The sequence below is a fragment of the Rhizophagus irregularis genome, chromosome 26 (assembly GCF_026210795.1).
Source record: "Rhizophagus irregularis chromosome 26, complete sequence".
NCBI classification, from domain to species: Eukaryota; Fungi; Glomeromycota; class Glomeromycetes; order Glomerales; family Glomeraceae; genus Rhizophagus; species Rhizophagus irregularis.
In genome coordinates this window covers 606353-625791 of record NC_089454.1, presented here as the reverse complement: position 1 = coordinate 625791, position 19439 = coordinate 606353, and the positions used below count along the sequence as shown (strand labels likewise).

Sequence of the window (19439 nt, the reverse complement as noted above, 5' to 3'; positions counted from 1 at the left end):
AAGTTGCCAAGACTCTAAATATATCTGAGATAAAAAAATTGGTCGATCCATCTAATGATTGTAAGGTAATCTATTGATTTTTTATGATTATTAAGTTACTATTCGTTGGATGGTACAGATTTTGCATATCTCAACAGATGTTTATGTTTTTCGTTAGATAATGAGAGAAATGAAAACTAGAACGGAAAAAAGTTTTTCTAGAACTATAATATATAGTTCTGGTTACATCAAAAATTATTCATTTGTTTTATAGGTTTCTGCTGAATTTTATGCGTCTCTTCATCATATAAGGTCATGATTTTCGTAAATTCCTTTAAAATGAGGGGTCTTATGTATTGTGAATTTGTGTAATAGCACGTATATTATCTTTAATATATGTTTCTCAGAGAGCAATTTATTGATTAGTCAATGATTCAATAATATTGAACATGATCTGATTATCAAACATGTGTCAAACAATGTCAGGATTGCCTATCGCTTCGATCTATATGCAAGTTAAAATATTGTTACCTATTACAGTAATGATTTTAATTCGTTAATTTACAAATTGTAAAGAGATCAAAAATTTTTAATCATATGATACAAAAAAATTTTTTAATTTTTAATTATTTTAATTGGATAATAAATTAAATGAATAATAATGTTATATTATGAACAAATTGGAAAATAATCATATGATACAAAAATAATTTTTCAATTATTCTATGTTATAGTAGGGAGGTAATTACTTGATTTCTCACGTTATCATACTAATTTACATTTAGTAAATATCGAAGATAAATTATTCGGGACCAGCAAGATTAAATAATGAAGTGACAATTGCAAAGAAGATTAACCCAGAGAATATGTAATAAGTTACATATTTGTCTTTAGGATCATAGTGATGTGCCATTGGCAACATACCATGTAAAATTGCATATAATAAACCAGCTGTAACTACTGAAAAAATAACACCTGATACAGCTTCATTCCATATTGTAACGAAAAGAACGTATCCCAAAATGGCCCCTAACATTTGAGAGATAATTCCTACGGTTGACGCAATAAAAAAAGCTTTCCAACGTGATCCGGTTGAATAAAGTATTGGTAGGGAAATGATAAGTCCTTCGGGAATTTTACTAGAAATTTGGGAAAATTATTTCATTAATATTTAAATAACATTAATAATATTTTTTTTTTATTGAAAAGTATATATTTACTGTAAAGAAAGTGCGATCGCGAAAATAATTCCGATACGTTGATTTCCAAGTGTTGTGGTGAATGACGCCAATCCCTCAGGAAAATTGCTAGATAATTATTGTATTATAACAAAGAAATTACATTAAAAAGATTTTTTTTTTCATCAAGTTCAAATATTTATCTTTTAACTTACTGAAGTGCTAGTGCAGTAGCAATTTGAATGCCCAAAGATTTAAATCTTTTAGCTTGTGCTGCGTCCACGAGTCCCGCGTGATTCGCAGCTGAACCATTTTCATTAGTTTTTGTTTCTTCTGATGATGGTGATTCATGACTTTCAGCAGCATCAATATTATCAACCTTAACTTCTTCGATTCCAATTTTCTCAGAAACAAAGTTTTCTTCACTCACATTTCGTTTTTTGTATTTTTTAACAAAATGTTTTACAGTCATAATAAATAATGATGTAAATATGAAAATCGATGTAGCTACTAAGGTTGAGTATTTTTTATCAAAGAGCCGTGAAGCATTGAATGAAGAAGCGGCCTCGGGGAAAAGATCTCCCAATGTAAGTGATAATAAAATTCCGGAAGCAAATGCAAGTGATCCTGCAAGAAAACCTTTGGATTCGGTGATTTTAATGTGAGCGAGAAATGGAATGTAGGGAAACAAGTAGTCGAGAAAAGGTGTAAGAGACCCAAGAGCAGATGCGATAGCCGCCATTGCCGTTAGACCAAAAGCAAGACCTACATTTCCTTCGGCCAAAGTACTTTGTTTTTCATTTGCAAAAACGGATGGGGCTTTAGCAGGAGGACCTGCGTCTTCGTGTTCATCGTCCACACCGCCATGGGCATGAATAAGAGTTATTACAAAAAACGTCAAGATATAAAAAACTAAATTCAATATTTTAATGAAAGACATTTTTAAATCCAAAATAAATAAAATTTAATAAAAAGAAAAAAAAAAGAAAAAAGAAATTAAAAAAATTTATTTTAATAAGTAATATAGTTTTTTATATCGTTGCAGAAAAAAAAAGGACAAAGAAAATGACTTTTTGGGATAATTTATATAGAATGCAGATGAAACATTATATACACGAAAATATATTCCTTTTTATTACAAGTTGATCAAAATTGTCAGTTTTCAGGTTAGTTTATTTTTTTTTTTACATAACGCCAAAATCTAATTAAACTGACTAAAAAGAAAAATGAATTTTTTCATCAAGTAAAGAAAACTTGAATATATTGCCAAGAAATCAAGATATGATTAAACTTAATCTTCTACCGATCGGGCACCTTGGTTTAACAGAAGCCATATCTTATTTATGATAAGGTATTTATGGTTATATTTGAAAGTTACGTTCATTTTGTGTATCACATTAATTTTTTTTCTCGTATTCTCATAATAAAAACAATAATATATATTACAGATTGTAAAACGAAAAATGCACGACAGGTCCCCCTTTTAATTTAAATCCCTATAAACCTATTTTTTAAACAAGTTGCTGAAACTTCTATTAAGAAAAATTATCCATTTAAAGTAAATTTGATAAACAAAATATTTATCAAATAATAATTCTATGTACAAAATTGTCTCGAGTTACATAAATCAAACCTTTTATGGCTGTTGTACTCCCTTCATCTTACGATAATCTGAACTTTATCTTCAATAAAAATTTTACGATGATTGGTACGTTATGGTCCATTAAAAATTCAAATGGAGATAACCCCCCAAAAATTACGTTATAAATGTTCCCACATTTCAAATCTTTTCACCTATAAAGAATTCATTTACTATAATAAGAATTTATTAAAAAAATATGAATACTCCAAAAACTTTTTTCGTTTTCTTTATCTTTTTCTTCGTTTTAATTTCTTCCACATATGCTCATTTTCAATTTGAAAATCCTCCAACTAGAGGACATGGCGAGGACACCATGACACAACCTCCTTGTGGAGGTTATGATAACGTAAATACTAATGCTATAACACCATTTCCCGTTACAGGTGAGTTAGAAAATTCTTAATAGAATGTTATTTCCCACGGCGTCAAAAAAGTCGTTGGTTTAGAAATTTCTTTTTTTGTGAAAAACAACTAAATAAAAGTCACGCCGTCTCGATAATCTTGAATTTAATCTCCTGTCATAAATTACCGTTATTTTTTATATAATATAGAGGGTCAAGTAACGACTGAATTCGAAGATGGTAATGGTGTTATGGTTATCAACTACGCTCCTACTGTCAATGATACTTTCAAGCCTGTTTCAGGTATAATAAATACTTCAATTTCAAAATATTGGATTTCATTTTACTTAAAAGTTAAAAGATTAAACACTAATTAATGTTTTTTTTAACAGAAAATGTCACAATTAATGTTTCCAAACCACAACAAATTGTTACACTAGTTGATCTTTCAAAAGCCGGTGCCAAATCTGGAGATCAAGGAGTGCTTCAAGCTATCTATACAGGAGTGGAAGGGATTTGGTATCAATGTACTGATATTAAGGTTGTAGATGCTAAGAAAACCAGTGGAGCTTCATTTATTATTGGTACCTCTGTAACCGCTTTCTTCACGACTATTTTAGTCTCTTTTTTTATGATGATGTGATTATGACTTTAAATTAATGATTTTCGTGTAATTCTGATTTATCCATATGTAATGTAATAATATATACATAAATAAAAATAAGTATTTAAATTTTAAAAAAGTGAGGTTATATCGATTTTCGAAAATCGGATAGTATAGTACAATGCATATTTAGACTAGTTTCACAATCCCTGTTGATCAAAAAAACTTTAGCGGATTCGATAAAAATCAATAGTAAATGCACTTCAAACTCATCGTAAATTCATCTAACTTTAATTTTACGAATACTAAATAAAAGTTATACGTTCTTTGATGCTGTTATAGACAATTTAGTAATATACAGTACTATAACTTTAGCATATAAACATTGTATAGCATGTGATAAATCACGTTAATAAAACTCTTTAATATAGCGCGAACAGGGACGATGATTTATGGCATTTCGCAATAAATCACAAAAGTCACAAAATTTTGTGATAAATACAGTACATTAACCACTATATAATTTGAAAAAAGTGTTCCCGAAAAATCACGTGACATTTTCATCTCTACTTGGCTTTTTTACCATTTCGTGCTATTTTTTTTTCAGGTTACGTTGGAATAGTCATAAATCTTCGGGCTGCGGCATTTACTGCTCAGTACTGCAGTAATGGGACAAATTTCACATAGGTTCACAACAAAATACAAAATTAGCTTAAATCACACAAAATTTACTTTATACCGTCGGGGCGCGAAACGGTACGTCACGTGATTTTATATACAGTTCACCCTCTCTATAGCGAATTTTTATATAGTGAATAACTTGCTATAATGCTATAATGAAGAAAAAATTCAGGTACAGATTTTTTTTATGTATAATAAATGACCCTCAGTATAAGTGAATTTCTCACTATAACGAATTTTAATCTCCAGTCCATACTCCATGGGGACTCATTATAGTGAGGGTGAACTGTATTGTGATTTGTGATGACAACACTAATGTGATAAGATATTATATTTATATAATAGAAACAAATTTCTTTTTAACTAGTATTAGCAAATTTTTTTTTTTAGACCGGTTTAAGCGTTATTAGAATGCTATGGAATATTGAGAATTTTTGCAATTGTTTACAAAATGACGCAAGAATGATCAAGACACTAAAAGTGATTATTTTTGTTCCTTGTTAGATTGGATTAAAATATTGCTTAGAACTATCATTCTATAGTTCTATGCTATCTCATTAAATTTCTTTCTTTCTAATTTAATATTAATAACATGATGCGTTATCGACTTTTATGGTGCTAAAAACTCTTGCAGTAATTTATAAAAAGGTAGAAATTACGTGGTGATTTCACAATGAATCAAAATTTTGTGATAAATACAAAATTTTACATTAATCACCACATAATTTTGCCAAATTTGATCCTTTAGTCAGTTTCGGAGGAGAACTGAGCCATTCCATAGAGGAAACCTTTGCTGAAAATAAACTTTGATCCTATGTCGAAAGAAGGTACCCAGGCATATTGGGACTGGTGTGAACGACACCGATGGGATAATAAGCCTTGAATCAAAAAGTCTCGAGAGAAAATAATCAAAGAGCTATTTGACAATGCACATAATTCCACACAAAAGATCTATTTGACAATGCACATAATTCCACACAAATTTCACACAATATCCACACAATTACATCCAATTTCCACATAATTTCCACACAATCTGCGGGCTGCGGCATTTACTAATTAGTAACGGGAGAAATTATTCTGGTACAGTTTATAGTCTGTTCCAAGTTATCACATAATATAAAATTTTATGAAAAGCGCCACATCTCAAAATTTACGAAAAATAAGTTCACGACGACACAAAATTAGATTAAATTGCACACACAAATTATTTTATACCGCCACAAAAAAATCATGAATTGATCACGTGATTTCCGGAGGTTTGATTAATAACTGAGCACACTTGGAATGGGGATTTATCTTTTATTATAGTTTATATTCTTTCTTATCTGTTATTAAAAGTATTCCTTAGAATGCTTTTTTTTTTAAAAAAAGAAAATATTAATATTAAAGCGCATATCTATCGCTCTATTATTAATGAATGTTAGCCATTATATAACATATTATCAGAGATTCTACTTTGATAAATTCCTTTCATACTCTTTTGAATTGAATAAAAGTCAGGTTAATTACTAACCAATAGTAATTAACACCTTTTCGTCAACTTATATTCGTTTTACGATTCGATGAAATGATTATAAATTGGCGAAAATCTAAATCACGATTCGATGAAACGATTATAAATTGACGAAAATTTTAAATCATGATTCATCTATCATATTTTAAAATTAAAATAATTCACTTATAGTTGTACAAACAAAAGAGTTTGTAATTGTCTATTTTTTATTATAATTTTTTTCTAATATTATTTACAAGACAGATTAAATAAATTTTTTGGTTAAATTGATCATTGGTACTAAACATCGTTTTATATTAATCATTAACTTTCTAAAGTAATAAATGTTTAATGAAATGTTTGGAAATTTTCAAAAATATAAAAAATATTTGAATGGTTTGTTTAATGAGTTTAAATAGAAAAGGAAGAAAAGTTGCACTTTCATGGATAAATAAATAAATAAAAAAGAATCACTTAAATTTTAGTTATAATTAATGCTGGATCAATCTATCTTTTATTCTCTTTATGAAAACTTTTTACTTTAATTTGAAATTCTAAAAGTAATTCAATTCCAATGATTTTATTTATATACATGTTATAAACTAAATGTCTTAAAAAATCTATGCTATTAACATGAATAATGCACTAATCATACCAATAATTAAACTCAAACCAATTCCTATAAAACCTCTATTAATTTGTCCGTTAGATCCTTCATCTGTGAGTGATTCAACAGGTACACTTGTGACAACTTTTTGGACTACAACTGTTTTTGATGGTGGAACGTTAACTTCTACAACAGTAGCGACACCATTTATCGTTGTGGGGACCATTGTCTTAAAGCCTGGTACATCCGAAGTCGAAGAAACTAAAGTTGTGAAAGTACTGAATTTTTGGGCAGGACCTTTCGTAGGCGGAGGATTGGCTGGTGGTGCTGCTTTTGGAAATGGTGTAATGGCAGGTTGACTAAAAAAAAAAATGATAAAATAAAAATTAATCATTTATATTCTCTTGGTCCTCTTTCTCCGGGTCCACAAAGACTAGGCTTTTTAAAAGAAAATATAATTGAGCTTAAAACTTACGGAGTATCATCTTTAGGAGTCTTGGGGGGAGCTTTAGGAGTTTTAGGAGGATTAGGATTAGGTGGATTAGGTGGATTAGAAGTATCAGGAGTATCAGGAGGATTGGAAGTTTCAGGAGTATCAGGAGTATTAGGAGTAGTATTAGGAGGGATATTAGGAAGGGTATCATTAGAAGGAGTTTTAGAAGGAGGAGGAGGAGGAACGGCTTTAGGATCTTGAGTCTTACCGTCAGGATTTGTGCCAGGATTTTTGGATTGAGGAGTTTTATTATCAGCTGGGGGGAAAGCTGATTCTGGGGGAGGATTAGCTGGATTAGCTGGGTTAGCTGGATTAGCTGGGTTAGCTGGGTTAGCTGGGTTGACTGGATTAGCTGGATCGGCTGGAGGAGGAACTACGGTTTTACCATCTTTAGGAATGTCAGGAGTTTTACCATCGTTGATTTTAGGTATATTACCATCGGCGGGATTAGTAGGATTCTTGGCATCTCCTGGAATTTTGGGTGGTAATTTAGTTTTATTATCATTATTTGATTTAGGTACAGGGACGAGAATTTTGGGGTTTAATTTTGGGGAATCAGGAGTTTTATTATCATTATTTTTATTATCAGGTGATTTTGTATCTTTAGGTGAGGTGGGGTTTTTTGAATCAACAGGGGTTTTAGGGGTTTTAGGAACTTTTGTTTTACCTGGTTGTGGATCTTTAATTGGATTATTAGCTTCAGGAGCTTTTACATCTTTTGCAACGTCTTTTGGAGCGTCCTTTGGAGCATCCTTAGGAGCATCCTTAGGAGCATCCTTTGGGGCATCCTTTGGGGCATCCTTTGGGGCACCCTCCTTTGGTGCAGCATCCTTTGGAGCATCCTTTGGAGCATCCTTTGGTGCGTCCTTTGGAGCATCTTTTGGAGCATCTTTTGGTGCGTCCTTTGGAACATCTTTTGGTGCATCTTTTGGTGCAGCATTTTTAGCATCTTTTGGAGCATCTTTTGGAGCATCTTTTGGAGCATCTTTTGGAGCGTCTTTTGGTGCATCTTTTGGTGCATCTTGACGTTTATATAATGTAATCTTATTTCCACTAGTAGGAGATGCAAAACTTGAAGATATCACAAATATAACAATAAAAAGACTGAGTAAAATTAGGATGGTTTTCCTTGACATTTTATATCGAGCCATTTTTTTATATGTATATAAAGATGGACCAAAAGACTTTATATATATCTTTTTAAAAGAAAGAAAGAAAGAAAGAAAGAAAGGAACTTTCCCCCCGAAATTTGGTGATTATTTGATTTTAACGAAAAGGAATGTATAAAGTATAAAAAAGAATGTGAAAATGTAAAGAATATGAAATTTGCGCCGCTAAAAAAAAAGAATGTTGATTGATTGAATTCCTTTTTTTGGAATTGTTCCAATATGTACCAGACGATAAAAAAAACAATTTTCAAAAAAAAAAAAATTCAATACTTCCTTCTCGAATATTTATAATTTTTTTTAAACCTACAGAGGAACATAAGTGTAGTTTATGTGGTGTATATATAATAAATTTCGGACATTTCAGTAATATAAAGTTGACAAATAGTCTTAAATGGTAATTTAGTTGATGCATGTTTCTAAATCAAGAAAAAGGATGAAAAACTAAAAATAATATCCTATGTAAATTGGTAGAACAAAGAAAAGCGATCCCGGCTTTTTTTTAATGAGTACAGTAAGGAAATTTATGAGTACAGTAAGGAAATTTTATGAGTACAGTAAGGAAATTTTTGAGTACAAGTAAGAATTGATTCGTTTTTATTATTTTATTATTTGTTTTAAAGAAAAATATTAGAATTTCAAAATGAGTGAACAATGAAAAAAAATATGTAAATGAATAATTTAATATGAATTTAACCGAATGTATTATTTTTAAAAATGATTTTATTCGTATCTTATATATTATTTGTTTGAATATTATTATACTTTAAGTAGTAATAACCGATAAAAAATAATTTCATGATAATATTTCCGGTCAAATTCCGAAAATTAAACATTCTATTATTGGATATAATTCTTTTAAAAATATAAAAATATAACCTTTTATGCATAATTTGAAATGAAATGCATTTTAATATCAAAAATATTTGGTATTTTAAATAATAATAATAATGTTTCAAGTTTTTTTTTTTATAATTTATTATTATTTGCTATGTTTCTGATTATTTGCCAAGGTTGACCTGTGGCGTTTCAATTCCATCCAATAATACAAGTTTGGGTATGAATAATAATAATAGCAATACATAAGGTATTCTATTTTTGTTACACAAACATATATTGCACAATTATATATATACAATCATATATTACAATCATATTACAATCATTAGGAATGTACCAGTCGCCGTCGCAGATCCTCTATTACTCACATGATTCATCGTTACATTTAAAATAGTTCAATTCTACTTGTACTAAATTGGAAACATGAGAAAAAAAAGTGCATACAAAGTATACTATGTAATTAAACCATTTTAATATCCTTTGCATAAAAGTCTCGTTCGAAAAAGTGTTTGTTTTAATATATAATTATCTGCAGATGATGATTGTATCAGGTTTTTTATTGAAATATTGTTTGTTTGGTTAATTTCGTTTCTCGTGAATTTTATTGTTACAAAAATTAATTATTATTTACTAATCAATTTTGTCAATTTTTTTTTTTACCCGGCTTAGTCCGTTAAAAAACTTTGTCAATCTGTTGATCATATTATTTTTTGAGACCGGGTACAAAATCCCATTTAAGGGTCTTTGACAACCTTTTTTTGATCGGAGACATGATGACGCTCTTTGAATACATTATATATATATATATATATGTATGTATGTATGTATCATATGTATGTAATTTGCCTCAACTTAGTAATGAAATTTCCATGGAAGTATTTAACTTGGGTAACGAAATTTCCATGGAAGTTTGAAAAAAAAGCACAAAAAGAATAAAAAAAAAAGAATATGTATAATAATTGGTTACACGCATACTTACCGGATTCGGATAAACGTATTTTCATCGAATAAAAAAAATTTTCATCATTTTCTTATGATTTTCCGAGTGATTGAGTAATTATGAATTTATGATTATGTGTTTGTTCATGATATATATATATTACCCTTTACCTTTTAACCTCATTTATTTAAGCATATTTGTTAACTTATTAAAAACGGGTTGTAAAAATTTGTACCCATGGTCTGAAATAAATTCTTCTAGAAACGGAAACGGTAACTATAATTACAAACACAAATCAAAATGGCGTGATGATGATTGGATTTTTTCAATCATCATCAGTTTATCGTATTAATATTAGTATCGTACGGTTTTTTTAATAGATTGACGAACTATGCATCAAACCTTTTTTATGTTAAAAATCCAATCAATTGGTTGAAGAGATTACAAGGGTATGTAGGATAAGCAATTAAAATACCCTTGAAATAAGAATTTTTTTTTTTTTCATATGATAACCAAAGTTCAGGGTCCATTCCTGGGGAACTCGATTTTATGGAAATGGTAAAAATAAAAAGCAATCTACACTTGATTACTTGATTATCATTATTACACAATTATATTTCCTAGATCAAGATCCTTTTTTTCTTTTTTTTGCTTTTTCTTTTTCTTTCTTTTTTTTTGGCACGAAAAAAAATAATTTTTTTTTCTTTTCATCATCAAAGTTAGATTTTATGAAATTATTAAGGGAAATAAGGGAACATTTACTAATAATAATAATAATTACAAACAATTGTAATAATAAAATGTCGGAACATTGCCCACTAAACGTTTATTACGCCAGAGATTGACGTTTCAATTGTGAAACTTTAGTAACGGACACCCCGCATAAACCTAAAATTTTTTGGTTTCATTTGAATTTTTTCGGTTAATTGCATAAAACAAAATCTAGGGGTTATGAATTCAAACATTATTAAATATCATATTTAGCTTAGTGTTATCATTTTTACCTTATGACATCTGTATAAAACACGTGAAGATTCTAAAGTTATCACCGTGTGACAGAATCGAATTGATAGAGACACCGCGCCAATAAAGAATTCAAAAAAAAAAATTAATAATAAGGATACCTTTATTGATTTTCTTAAATTTTAAATTAATCTTAATTATTTACATGTTATTCGAAAATCGAATCAAATATGATTTCTTTTTTAAGAATTGAAGATAACGAAAAAAAAAAAAAGATGAACGAATGTTTTATAACGAACGAAAATAAGTATCGCTTTTACCGAAATGATAAAGAAAAAAGAAAATAAAAAAATTGTAAAGCAAAAGAATATTTTAAATAATCTAAAAATAAAGGATTTTTTTTTTAAAAAAAACGATAAAAATATAATCTTAAAAATCATATAATAATCATATAAAATAAAAACATAAATAATAAAAAGGCCAGGTGTGAATAAAATAGGGATTAAAAATAAAATCGAAATGATAAATAATTTCTAACGATTTTTTTTTTTTTTTTCAGCTTAATAATAACGTAAGTTATATTATCCTCCCTTTTAAATATACCCCACATTTGACGTCACAAACATAAATCGTAATAGTGATTAAACAACGAAAAAAAAAATAAAATTAGAATATGATTTGTAACCAGTACATAATCATTTCTTAAAACGAATAAAAAAAAAACGAATAAAAGAAGGAATGTGAGGAAGTGGGATTCTCGTTATGGATCGGAACCGAAAGTTGAATAATCTATTAAAAGAATTTCAGATTAAATATTAACAGCATAAAGCAACTGTCAGCTCACACACAAAAAAAAGAAAAAGATAAAACTTACAATTGATGAGGGAAAAGAAAGAAACCCACAACTTTGGTGATATTTTCCACAAACGTATGGAATTAAATCAGATCATAAAAATGAAGAGAAATATATTTTTTTTTTTCCGGACAAGCAGCATAATTTGTATTATTTTTTTTGTGTTAACCAAATTAAGTTATTGCATCTAATCCAATTAAGCCAAAAAGTCGAATGAAGTAAAACAGTTTACTACATGAACGTGGCAGATTAACGCGTCCGATTTTGTAAAATTTGTAAAATTTGATTTGATTAAAGTAAATTAAAATTGTCAAAATTTTGAAGATTTTCCAAATTTGTAATTTTCATAAGAAAACTGATTATAATTCGATTATGTAATATAACATAATCATAATGCTTGGAATCACTACAATGGCTGTAAACATTTTTGTGATCACACCACATCGTCACTTCATTTATAGACGTTAATTAATTTACATTTAAGGATATTAATTTATCTTGTGATATATTTTGCTATTAATTGTTGGATCTCTTCAAAATAAAGTTTGTTACCTATCAATAAATGAAATGTATTACAATAATTATTCAACTTATCACCTTATTTTCTTTTGACCCGCATATAGGCGATTTTTTTCTTCAATTTCCTTACGTTATCTCTTTATAAGCAATAAATTTGTTATCTTTAAACTAAACTATTTTTGGTTCGTTTATATTTTGATTACTTTAAAGAATTTTTATTTTTTTTTATTTATTTTTTTTTTCAAAAAAAAAAGGAAAATGGAAAGAAAAAAGAAAAAAAAAACTTTATTTATTTATTTTTATTTATTTGTTTTATAAACAATTATGCATAATAGTCTAATGTTATATTATATTAAACAAATTGTTTCATCAATTTTTTATATAAATTCAACTCGTTATATTCTAGACTTCAAGTTTCTGTGAAAAAAAAAATTTTTTTTTTTTTCTTCTTCTCTTGATGAAATACGTGTAAAAATAGTACAAAATGAAAAACTAAATATATCGTAATTGATATGCGTGATATGCGTGAAAAAGTAATTAGTCTTGTCTTGTGAACAAATAGCATCGCGTCTTATTTATAACAGAACTGTCATATTTCCACGTTTTCATGTGATTTTTGTCCCGATCAAAAAAACATCATATTTGCGTGTTGAGAGGCAAGAGATGTGCATAATCATTCATAATCACCATAATCATTTTAAATTTTACAAATTATACAATACCCAAAAATAGAACTTTTTATATATTTGATTTCTTTGAAAAAGTAATAATTACGTAAATTGGCGTTTTTTGTAACACCCGTCATAAAAAATCTCGATGAAGATTTTATTACGTAAAATTTGATGCGATTTTATCACTGCATTATAATATTTATAACTGGTCGTAACTTTAATTTTGACTTTACAATAATATGTTTGTTTAAAAAAAAAAAAATGAAAATATGACATCTGTGACATCAAAATTTTTTCTACTTGTTCCAATAATAGTAACAACAGTAATATGCACTAGTTATTGGAAGTTTCCAATACATATTACTGCATTAAACTTTACAGCTTATTTGCCTTGATTTGTATTAATACCTTTGCATTATACAAGTTATCCAATTTATTAATACTTATATATTGATTATCAGTATAGCTTATTAAATAATAAATACAATGTCTTTAAAATACATGTAATTTCTTTGTAATATATAATGTAATTCTTTTATTTATTAATTATTACAGATTCTAATAAAAATAATAGCAGTTAACTGTTAATATAACATATAATAAACTTGCAAAAAAAGAATCAAAAAAAAATATTCTTAATCTAAACTTTAAATTAAATAAATAAATAAGAAAATTCATTATTAAAAAAGGAAAATTTTCATAATTCACTTCAAATATTATTATATTTTATATAATAAAATATTAAAATTTATAAATGATTATTATTATTGATATAATATTTTTAATAATATTGAAATTTTTATTATCATGGTCCAATTTATGCAAAATTTTTTTGTTTTGTAACTCTCATCAAGCTCTACAAAATAAAAAAATCTGTATGAATTGGATTATTGGATGCAAAGATAATTGCAAAAACTGAAAATAAAAAAAGAGCAAATTGGATCTTTGTTAGTAAAAAATCAGTTATAAATTCTATAAGAAATGTTCAGGTCTTATCTACAATATAAAATAAATTTCTTAATGTATAAGTCCAGCCATTTATGATACTTATACCAATATTGTTACTGGAAACTCAGATTCTGACAATAATAGGTCTATGTCATTTATACTTGTAGTCATTAAATGGAATACTTAAAATAATACTTCTAAAAAGAATAGTATGTCATCTAAACTATAGTAGTACTAAAAGATTAAGAAATTTAAGTTTATATTGATAAAAGTTATTTCAACAATCATAATCAGGTATATACTATAAAATAAAGTTAATATTTGCAAAATTACTGTTTATGATATCTCTCCACTATTTCTCAACTTAATATTCTGATGAAATTGCAAATCTAAAATAAAGTTATTGCAATGAAAATTAAAATATAAAAGAAGTATCTTATCTTGATCATATCAATTAATTTTAACAAATAGATTTTAAGTAACTGGAATAATAAAATTTGAATAGTTCTTTTAGGAGAACTGCCAGGATTTTAAACAATACTAATACAACTCACATTTGAATTTGCTTAGAATTTATATTAAAATTTTTTAAAAGTTACGTATTACAAAAGTATTTTCAAATTTTTATTATCCTATATACTCTTATTTTTAACATAACCAGTAATAATTTGATTTTAATAAAATTTATATCATTGGATTTATCTATTCTAATAATAGTAAAATCGCATTCCTAACTTCAATATTGATAGAGTTATATATAAAATGTATTTTTACTTTGATACTTAAAGTTTATTTGTGAGTTATATTAGTATTATTCAAGGTTCTAGACTGTCTGTATAATAGTTTCTAGTGATTTAGACTCTAAAGTAGCATAAAAAACATGAAAAATTTTAAGCTATGATTACAAATGTACTTATATCAATTATCACTAAAATTTTATATTTCACTGAAAACCTGATCTAATTTTTGCTATCAATTATTAATAGATGTTTAGCATTCAAACTTATTTAAAATTATGAGTACAAAAAGGACTCCGCTTACTTCTAATAGAGGTCTCCGAAAATATAAGGTAAAATTTATATTAAAAAAAAATTTTAGGTCTCTTAATAGATAAAGGTAAAATTATATATATGACAAATAAAGGTCTCCGGATATGTAAGGTAAAGTTAAAATAGGTTTCCGGTTTTATAAGGTAAAATCAAATATAAGTTTACAAATGTTTCGGTAAATAATAAGGTAAAATTGTATATAAAATTTAATATTTACCTTATATATACTAATTTGAAATATTGTACAACAATTATTACAATATTTGGTAATATACGTTTTATAATTTTTTCTCAAAATAAAAAATTTATTCTCTTCTTTATACTTGTAAAAACCATTTTATATTTTTAATTTTATTTGCATTAGCACTATCTTTTTGAAAATTATTACAAAAATTAGCTTTTAAAATATAAAAATTCGTACAGCAATTAGCAACTTCAGAATTTAATTTCAGTACTTTAGTTAAATCAAATCATATTTTACTATCTAAGAAAGTTGTTTAGTAAGGTCGAACTACTTATATTTGAATTTTTATAGCAGTTGGAGTAATATTTATTGCATACGAGCATTTTTTTATTTTAATATTAACTTAAAATTTACGTTTTTTGTTTATTAAATTCGGAGCGTAATTTGGGCATTTTAGTCAAATGAAATCACCTTTTTAAGCTTAAGTAATATTGTTCGGCGAGATCGAAACTACCTGAATATTAATTTTCATAAGAATCAGTTTAATATTTACGGAATACGAGCAATTTTCGCACTTTTAATTTTTTTTATTTTCCCGATCAGTGATTATAGGGCGTAATTTGGGCACTTTGGTCAAATGAAATCACTTTTTCATGCTTAAGTAAAGTTGTTCGGCAAGGTCGAAAATATTTAGATAAATATTTTCATAGCAGTTGGATTAATACTTATGGGGTACGAGTATTTTTTCATAATAATACCAATTACGAATTTATTTTTTTTAAAAAAAAATTAATTAGATTTTTTTAAAGAAAGTAAGTGAATAATAGTTTCGAAGTAAAGTTAAAGATGTGTGTCTTTAAGATTTTTTTTATAGTATTTTTGTAATTCAAAGTACTTTTTTTACTAATAAAAGTTATTTATCTTTAAAGAATAAGAATTAAACTTAGTAAAAATAAAAAATTTTTAAAATTTATTGTAATGATTATAAAATATTTTGTTTATTTAATATTTAAAAAAATTTAGGTCTCTGAAAATCTAAGGTAAAATTTAATATAATTTTAAAAGGTCACTATATATATATGGTAAAATTATGAGATAAGAAAGGTTGGTAAAATTACTAGTAAATCTGAAATTTTGCCCGGAGACCTTTATTAGAAGTAAGCGGGTCCTGTACAAAAGCTAATTATATATTTTAATTTTTGAGTCAACTTGAATAGCATATTAAATATCACAGGTAAAATGCTGACCAATCAGATATCTATCTAATTAATAACTTTTTTTTAATCAGTTACCTGATTTATTCAATAGTTAGAAATTGGTGTACACTTCAATTAGATATCAATTAAGTTAATACCTGATTGATAACTATCATTCAGTTTAATAATTTACCGATTGATTTCTATTGTTTCAACTTTCAATTAGACTATTGATAAACTATTTTTCTTTAACTAAAATTAAACTATTTTATACTATTGAAATTTACACTAACATTTTTTTTCAAATATTTACTTTTGAAACTTTTTAAAAAATTTTTTTTTTCAGAATTCTACAAAAATTTCAAACATTTTACTTTTAAAACTTTATTTAAAAAAATCATTTATTTAAAACCATTAAAAAATAATTTTTAACATTTTTTTTTAATATTATACAGTCAGCCCCTTCTACAATCACACCCTTCAGGACCATCCAATGGTGTGATTATAATGAGGTGTGCCTATTGGTGAGGATTAAATATATAATCACACATATATAAATTTTTAAGTAAATGTGATTATATATATATATATATATATAATAATTAAGTAAAAAAGTTTATATGTAAAATATACTTTGCTGAAACTTGGAGTTTACAATCGATATTGATTAGATATTGCAATGATATCATTACGATATCATTACGATATTTTGATAAAAAATAGATTCGACGTCGTTAAGTTAGTCGTAACTATATTTATTCGACATAGATTAGTTCGATATCTCTGCGATATCGCAGCGATCATTATGCGATGTAAATATTATCACGTAATCACATCGTAGTGATGTCGTATTAACATTGAATTAATATTACAAAAATATTTGACATTTATTTGATATCGTAACCATGTTGTATTAACATTGAATTAATATTACAAAATATTTGACATTTTATTTGATATCGTAACCACATCGTAGTGATATCATATTAACATCGAATTAATATTGCAAAAATATTTTACATCTATTTGATATCGTAACCACATCGTAGTGATGTCGTATTAACATTGAATTAATATTACAAAATATTTGACATTTTATTTGATATTGTAATCACATCGTATTGATATCATATTAACATCGAATTAATATTCAAAATATTTTATCTATTTGATATCGTAACCACATCATAGTGATGTCGTATTAATATTGAATTAATATTACAAAATATTTGACATTTTATTTGATATCGTAACCACATCGTAGTGATATCATATTAACATCGAATTAATATTGCAAAATATTTGACATTTTATTTGATATCGTAACCACATCGTAGCCATATCGTAGTGATATCATATTAACATCGAATTAATATTGCAAAAATATTAAAAATATTTTACATCTATTTGATATCGTAGCCACATCGTAGTGATGTCGTATTAACATTGAATTAATATTACAATTTTATTTGATATCGTAACTACATCATAATAATATCATATTAATATCGAATTAATATTACAAAAAATGTTTTACATTTATTTAATATCGTAACTACATCGTAATGATATTATATTAACACCGAATTAACATCACAAAAATATTTTTATTGTAATATATGTTTATTATTTATTATACATTAATAATAATAATTTTTTATTAGTGGATTATTATGGGTGAGTGGAGTACGTTTCTTTTCTTCCTTTTTTTTATTCTTTTCTTCTCTTTTTTATTCTTTTCTTCTCGTATGTGAGTGGATGGATACGTCATTTTCAATTTTAAAATATATATATATATATATATAAAAAATAAAAAAAACAATCATGATTAATAAAATGTACTCTTTGTAAAATATATTTAAAATTTAATACATAACCTTGGGATAATAGTTAGAGCAGGTAATTCCGGGATTTTGTAAAGAATAATAAAAATGATAATATTTTTAAGTTAGTTCTTTCTTTAAATTTTTTTGAAAGTGTTTTGTTTCTTAAAATCATAATATTGTAAAAAAATGCTGGTTGCTACGACTGACGGACAACGACAAATTGTCAGGCTACCCCCGGACAAAGTAATTGGAAGGCGGAAAATGCCATAAATATCCAGCCCTATTTTACAACATTTTCTTCCAGGCTAAAGCAAATATTACAAAAGAAATTGCAAATATATTTAACAAGCAATAGATACATGGCCGTTGAAAAATATATTCACATTTATACCACAGTCTAACAAAAAAATACTCAAACCACAACATATTGTAAAAAAAATATGAAAAATACGCGTATATCCTATTTTCATACCTTGCTTAACAGCTCCACTATTTATTTAAAAAACGGCTTTTTTCTCTTTTGTATGTGGGTAGGTGGGTACATTTTTCCTTTCTTTTAGTCTTTTCTTTCGTATGTGAGTGGCGGGTACATTTTCTTTTCTTTATTCTTGCTTTTATTCTTGCTTTTCGTATGTGGGTGTCTTACTATGTTGAATATATAAACTAAAGTGTCCCAAAGTATTGTTAATATTGTAAAAAGATAATTAAAGTATACTTTAAAAAGAGACGAACTAAAATACCGTAAAGTATTAATATAAAAGACAAGAGAAAAGCGTATTTTTGAAAATAAACAAAAAAATCTCATTAATAAACGCGAATTTTAGCTATTTTTAGATATCACATGCATGATATCACATGCATGTAATTAAAGTGATTTTAATTGGTTAATTTTAATTTATTATTACATCATGCATATGATTTTATTGGTTAAAATTTTATACGATACAAATTAAAATAATTATTTTATTATATTTATATAATTAATATAATTATATAGCTGTAAAATAAAAATTATTTTTTATCCAAATTCTATTTGTAGTATCATGATTTGGTAGTTGGCACCTTTACTGAATTACAATTATGAATAAAATGTACTTTTTGAACATTATCTATTACAGTAATTGGAAAAATACGTCTCCATTTATCTCCCTGTTCTTGGAGACGGTAAAGTGGACATTTTAATACTGAATGTTCAACCATAGTATCTTCAAACCAATCTACAACAATAAATGCATAATATTTGTTATTGTTACCCTTATGTTGA

General features: G+C 26.5%; 3 protein-coding genes across 3 annotated transcripts; 1 reads left to right on the top strand and 2 right to left on the bottom strand.

Annotated features, from left to right (window-relative positions):
• Positions 1-781: 781 nt before the first annotated feature.
• On the bottom strand, positions 782-2097 carry OCT59_017300 (uncharacterized protein; the record flags this gene model as incomplete). Its single annotated transcript, XM_025322374.2, has 3 exons — positions 782-1118; positions 1200-1286; positions 1373-2097. 3 exons carry the CDS (start codon positions 2095-2097, stop codon positions 782-784), a joined length of 1149 nt encoding a protein of 382 aa, XP_025166429.1.
• An 856-nt stretch (positions 2098-2953) lies between these two features.
• OCT59_017299 (uncharacterized protein) lies at positions 2954-3879 on the top strand. Its single transcript, XM_025332842.2, has 3 exons — positions 2954-3182; positions 3351-3443; positions 3533-3879. The coding sequence occupies exons 1-3, from the start codon at positions 2996-2998 to the stop codon at positions 3781-3783; spliced, it is 531 nt and encodes a 176-aa protein (XP_025166428.1). The 5' UTR covers positions 2954-2995; the 3' UTR covers positions 3784-3879.
• Positions 3880-6284: 2405 nt separating this feature from the next.
• Positions 6285-8440, bottom strand: OCT59_017298 (uncharacterized protein). Its single transcript, XM_066137401.1, has 3 exons — positions 7688-8440; positions 7003-7489; positions 6285-6886 (listed from the first exon to the last, which is right to left on the bottom strand). The coding sequence occupies exons 1-3, from the start codon at positions 8169-8171 to the stop codon at positions 6541-6543; spliced, it is 1317 nt and encodes a 438-aa protein (XP_066003990.1). The 5' UTR covers positions 8172-8440; the 3' UTR covers positions 6285-6540.
• Positions 8441-19439: the final 10999 nt, after the last annotated feature.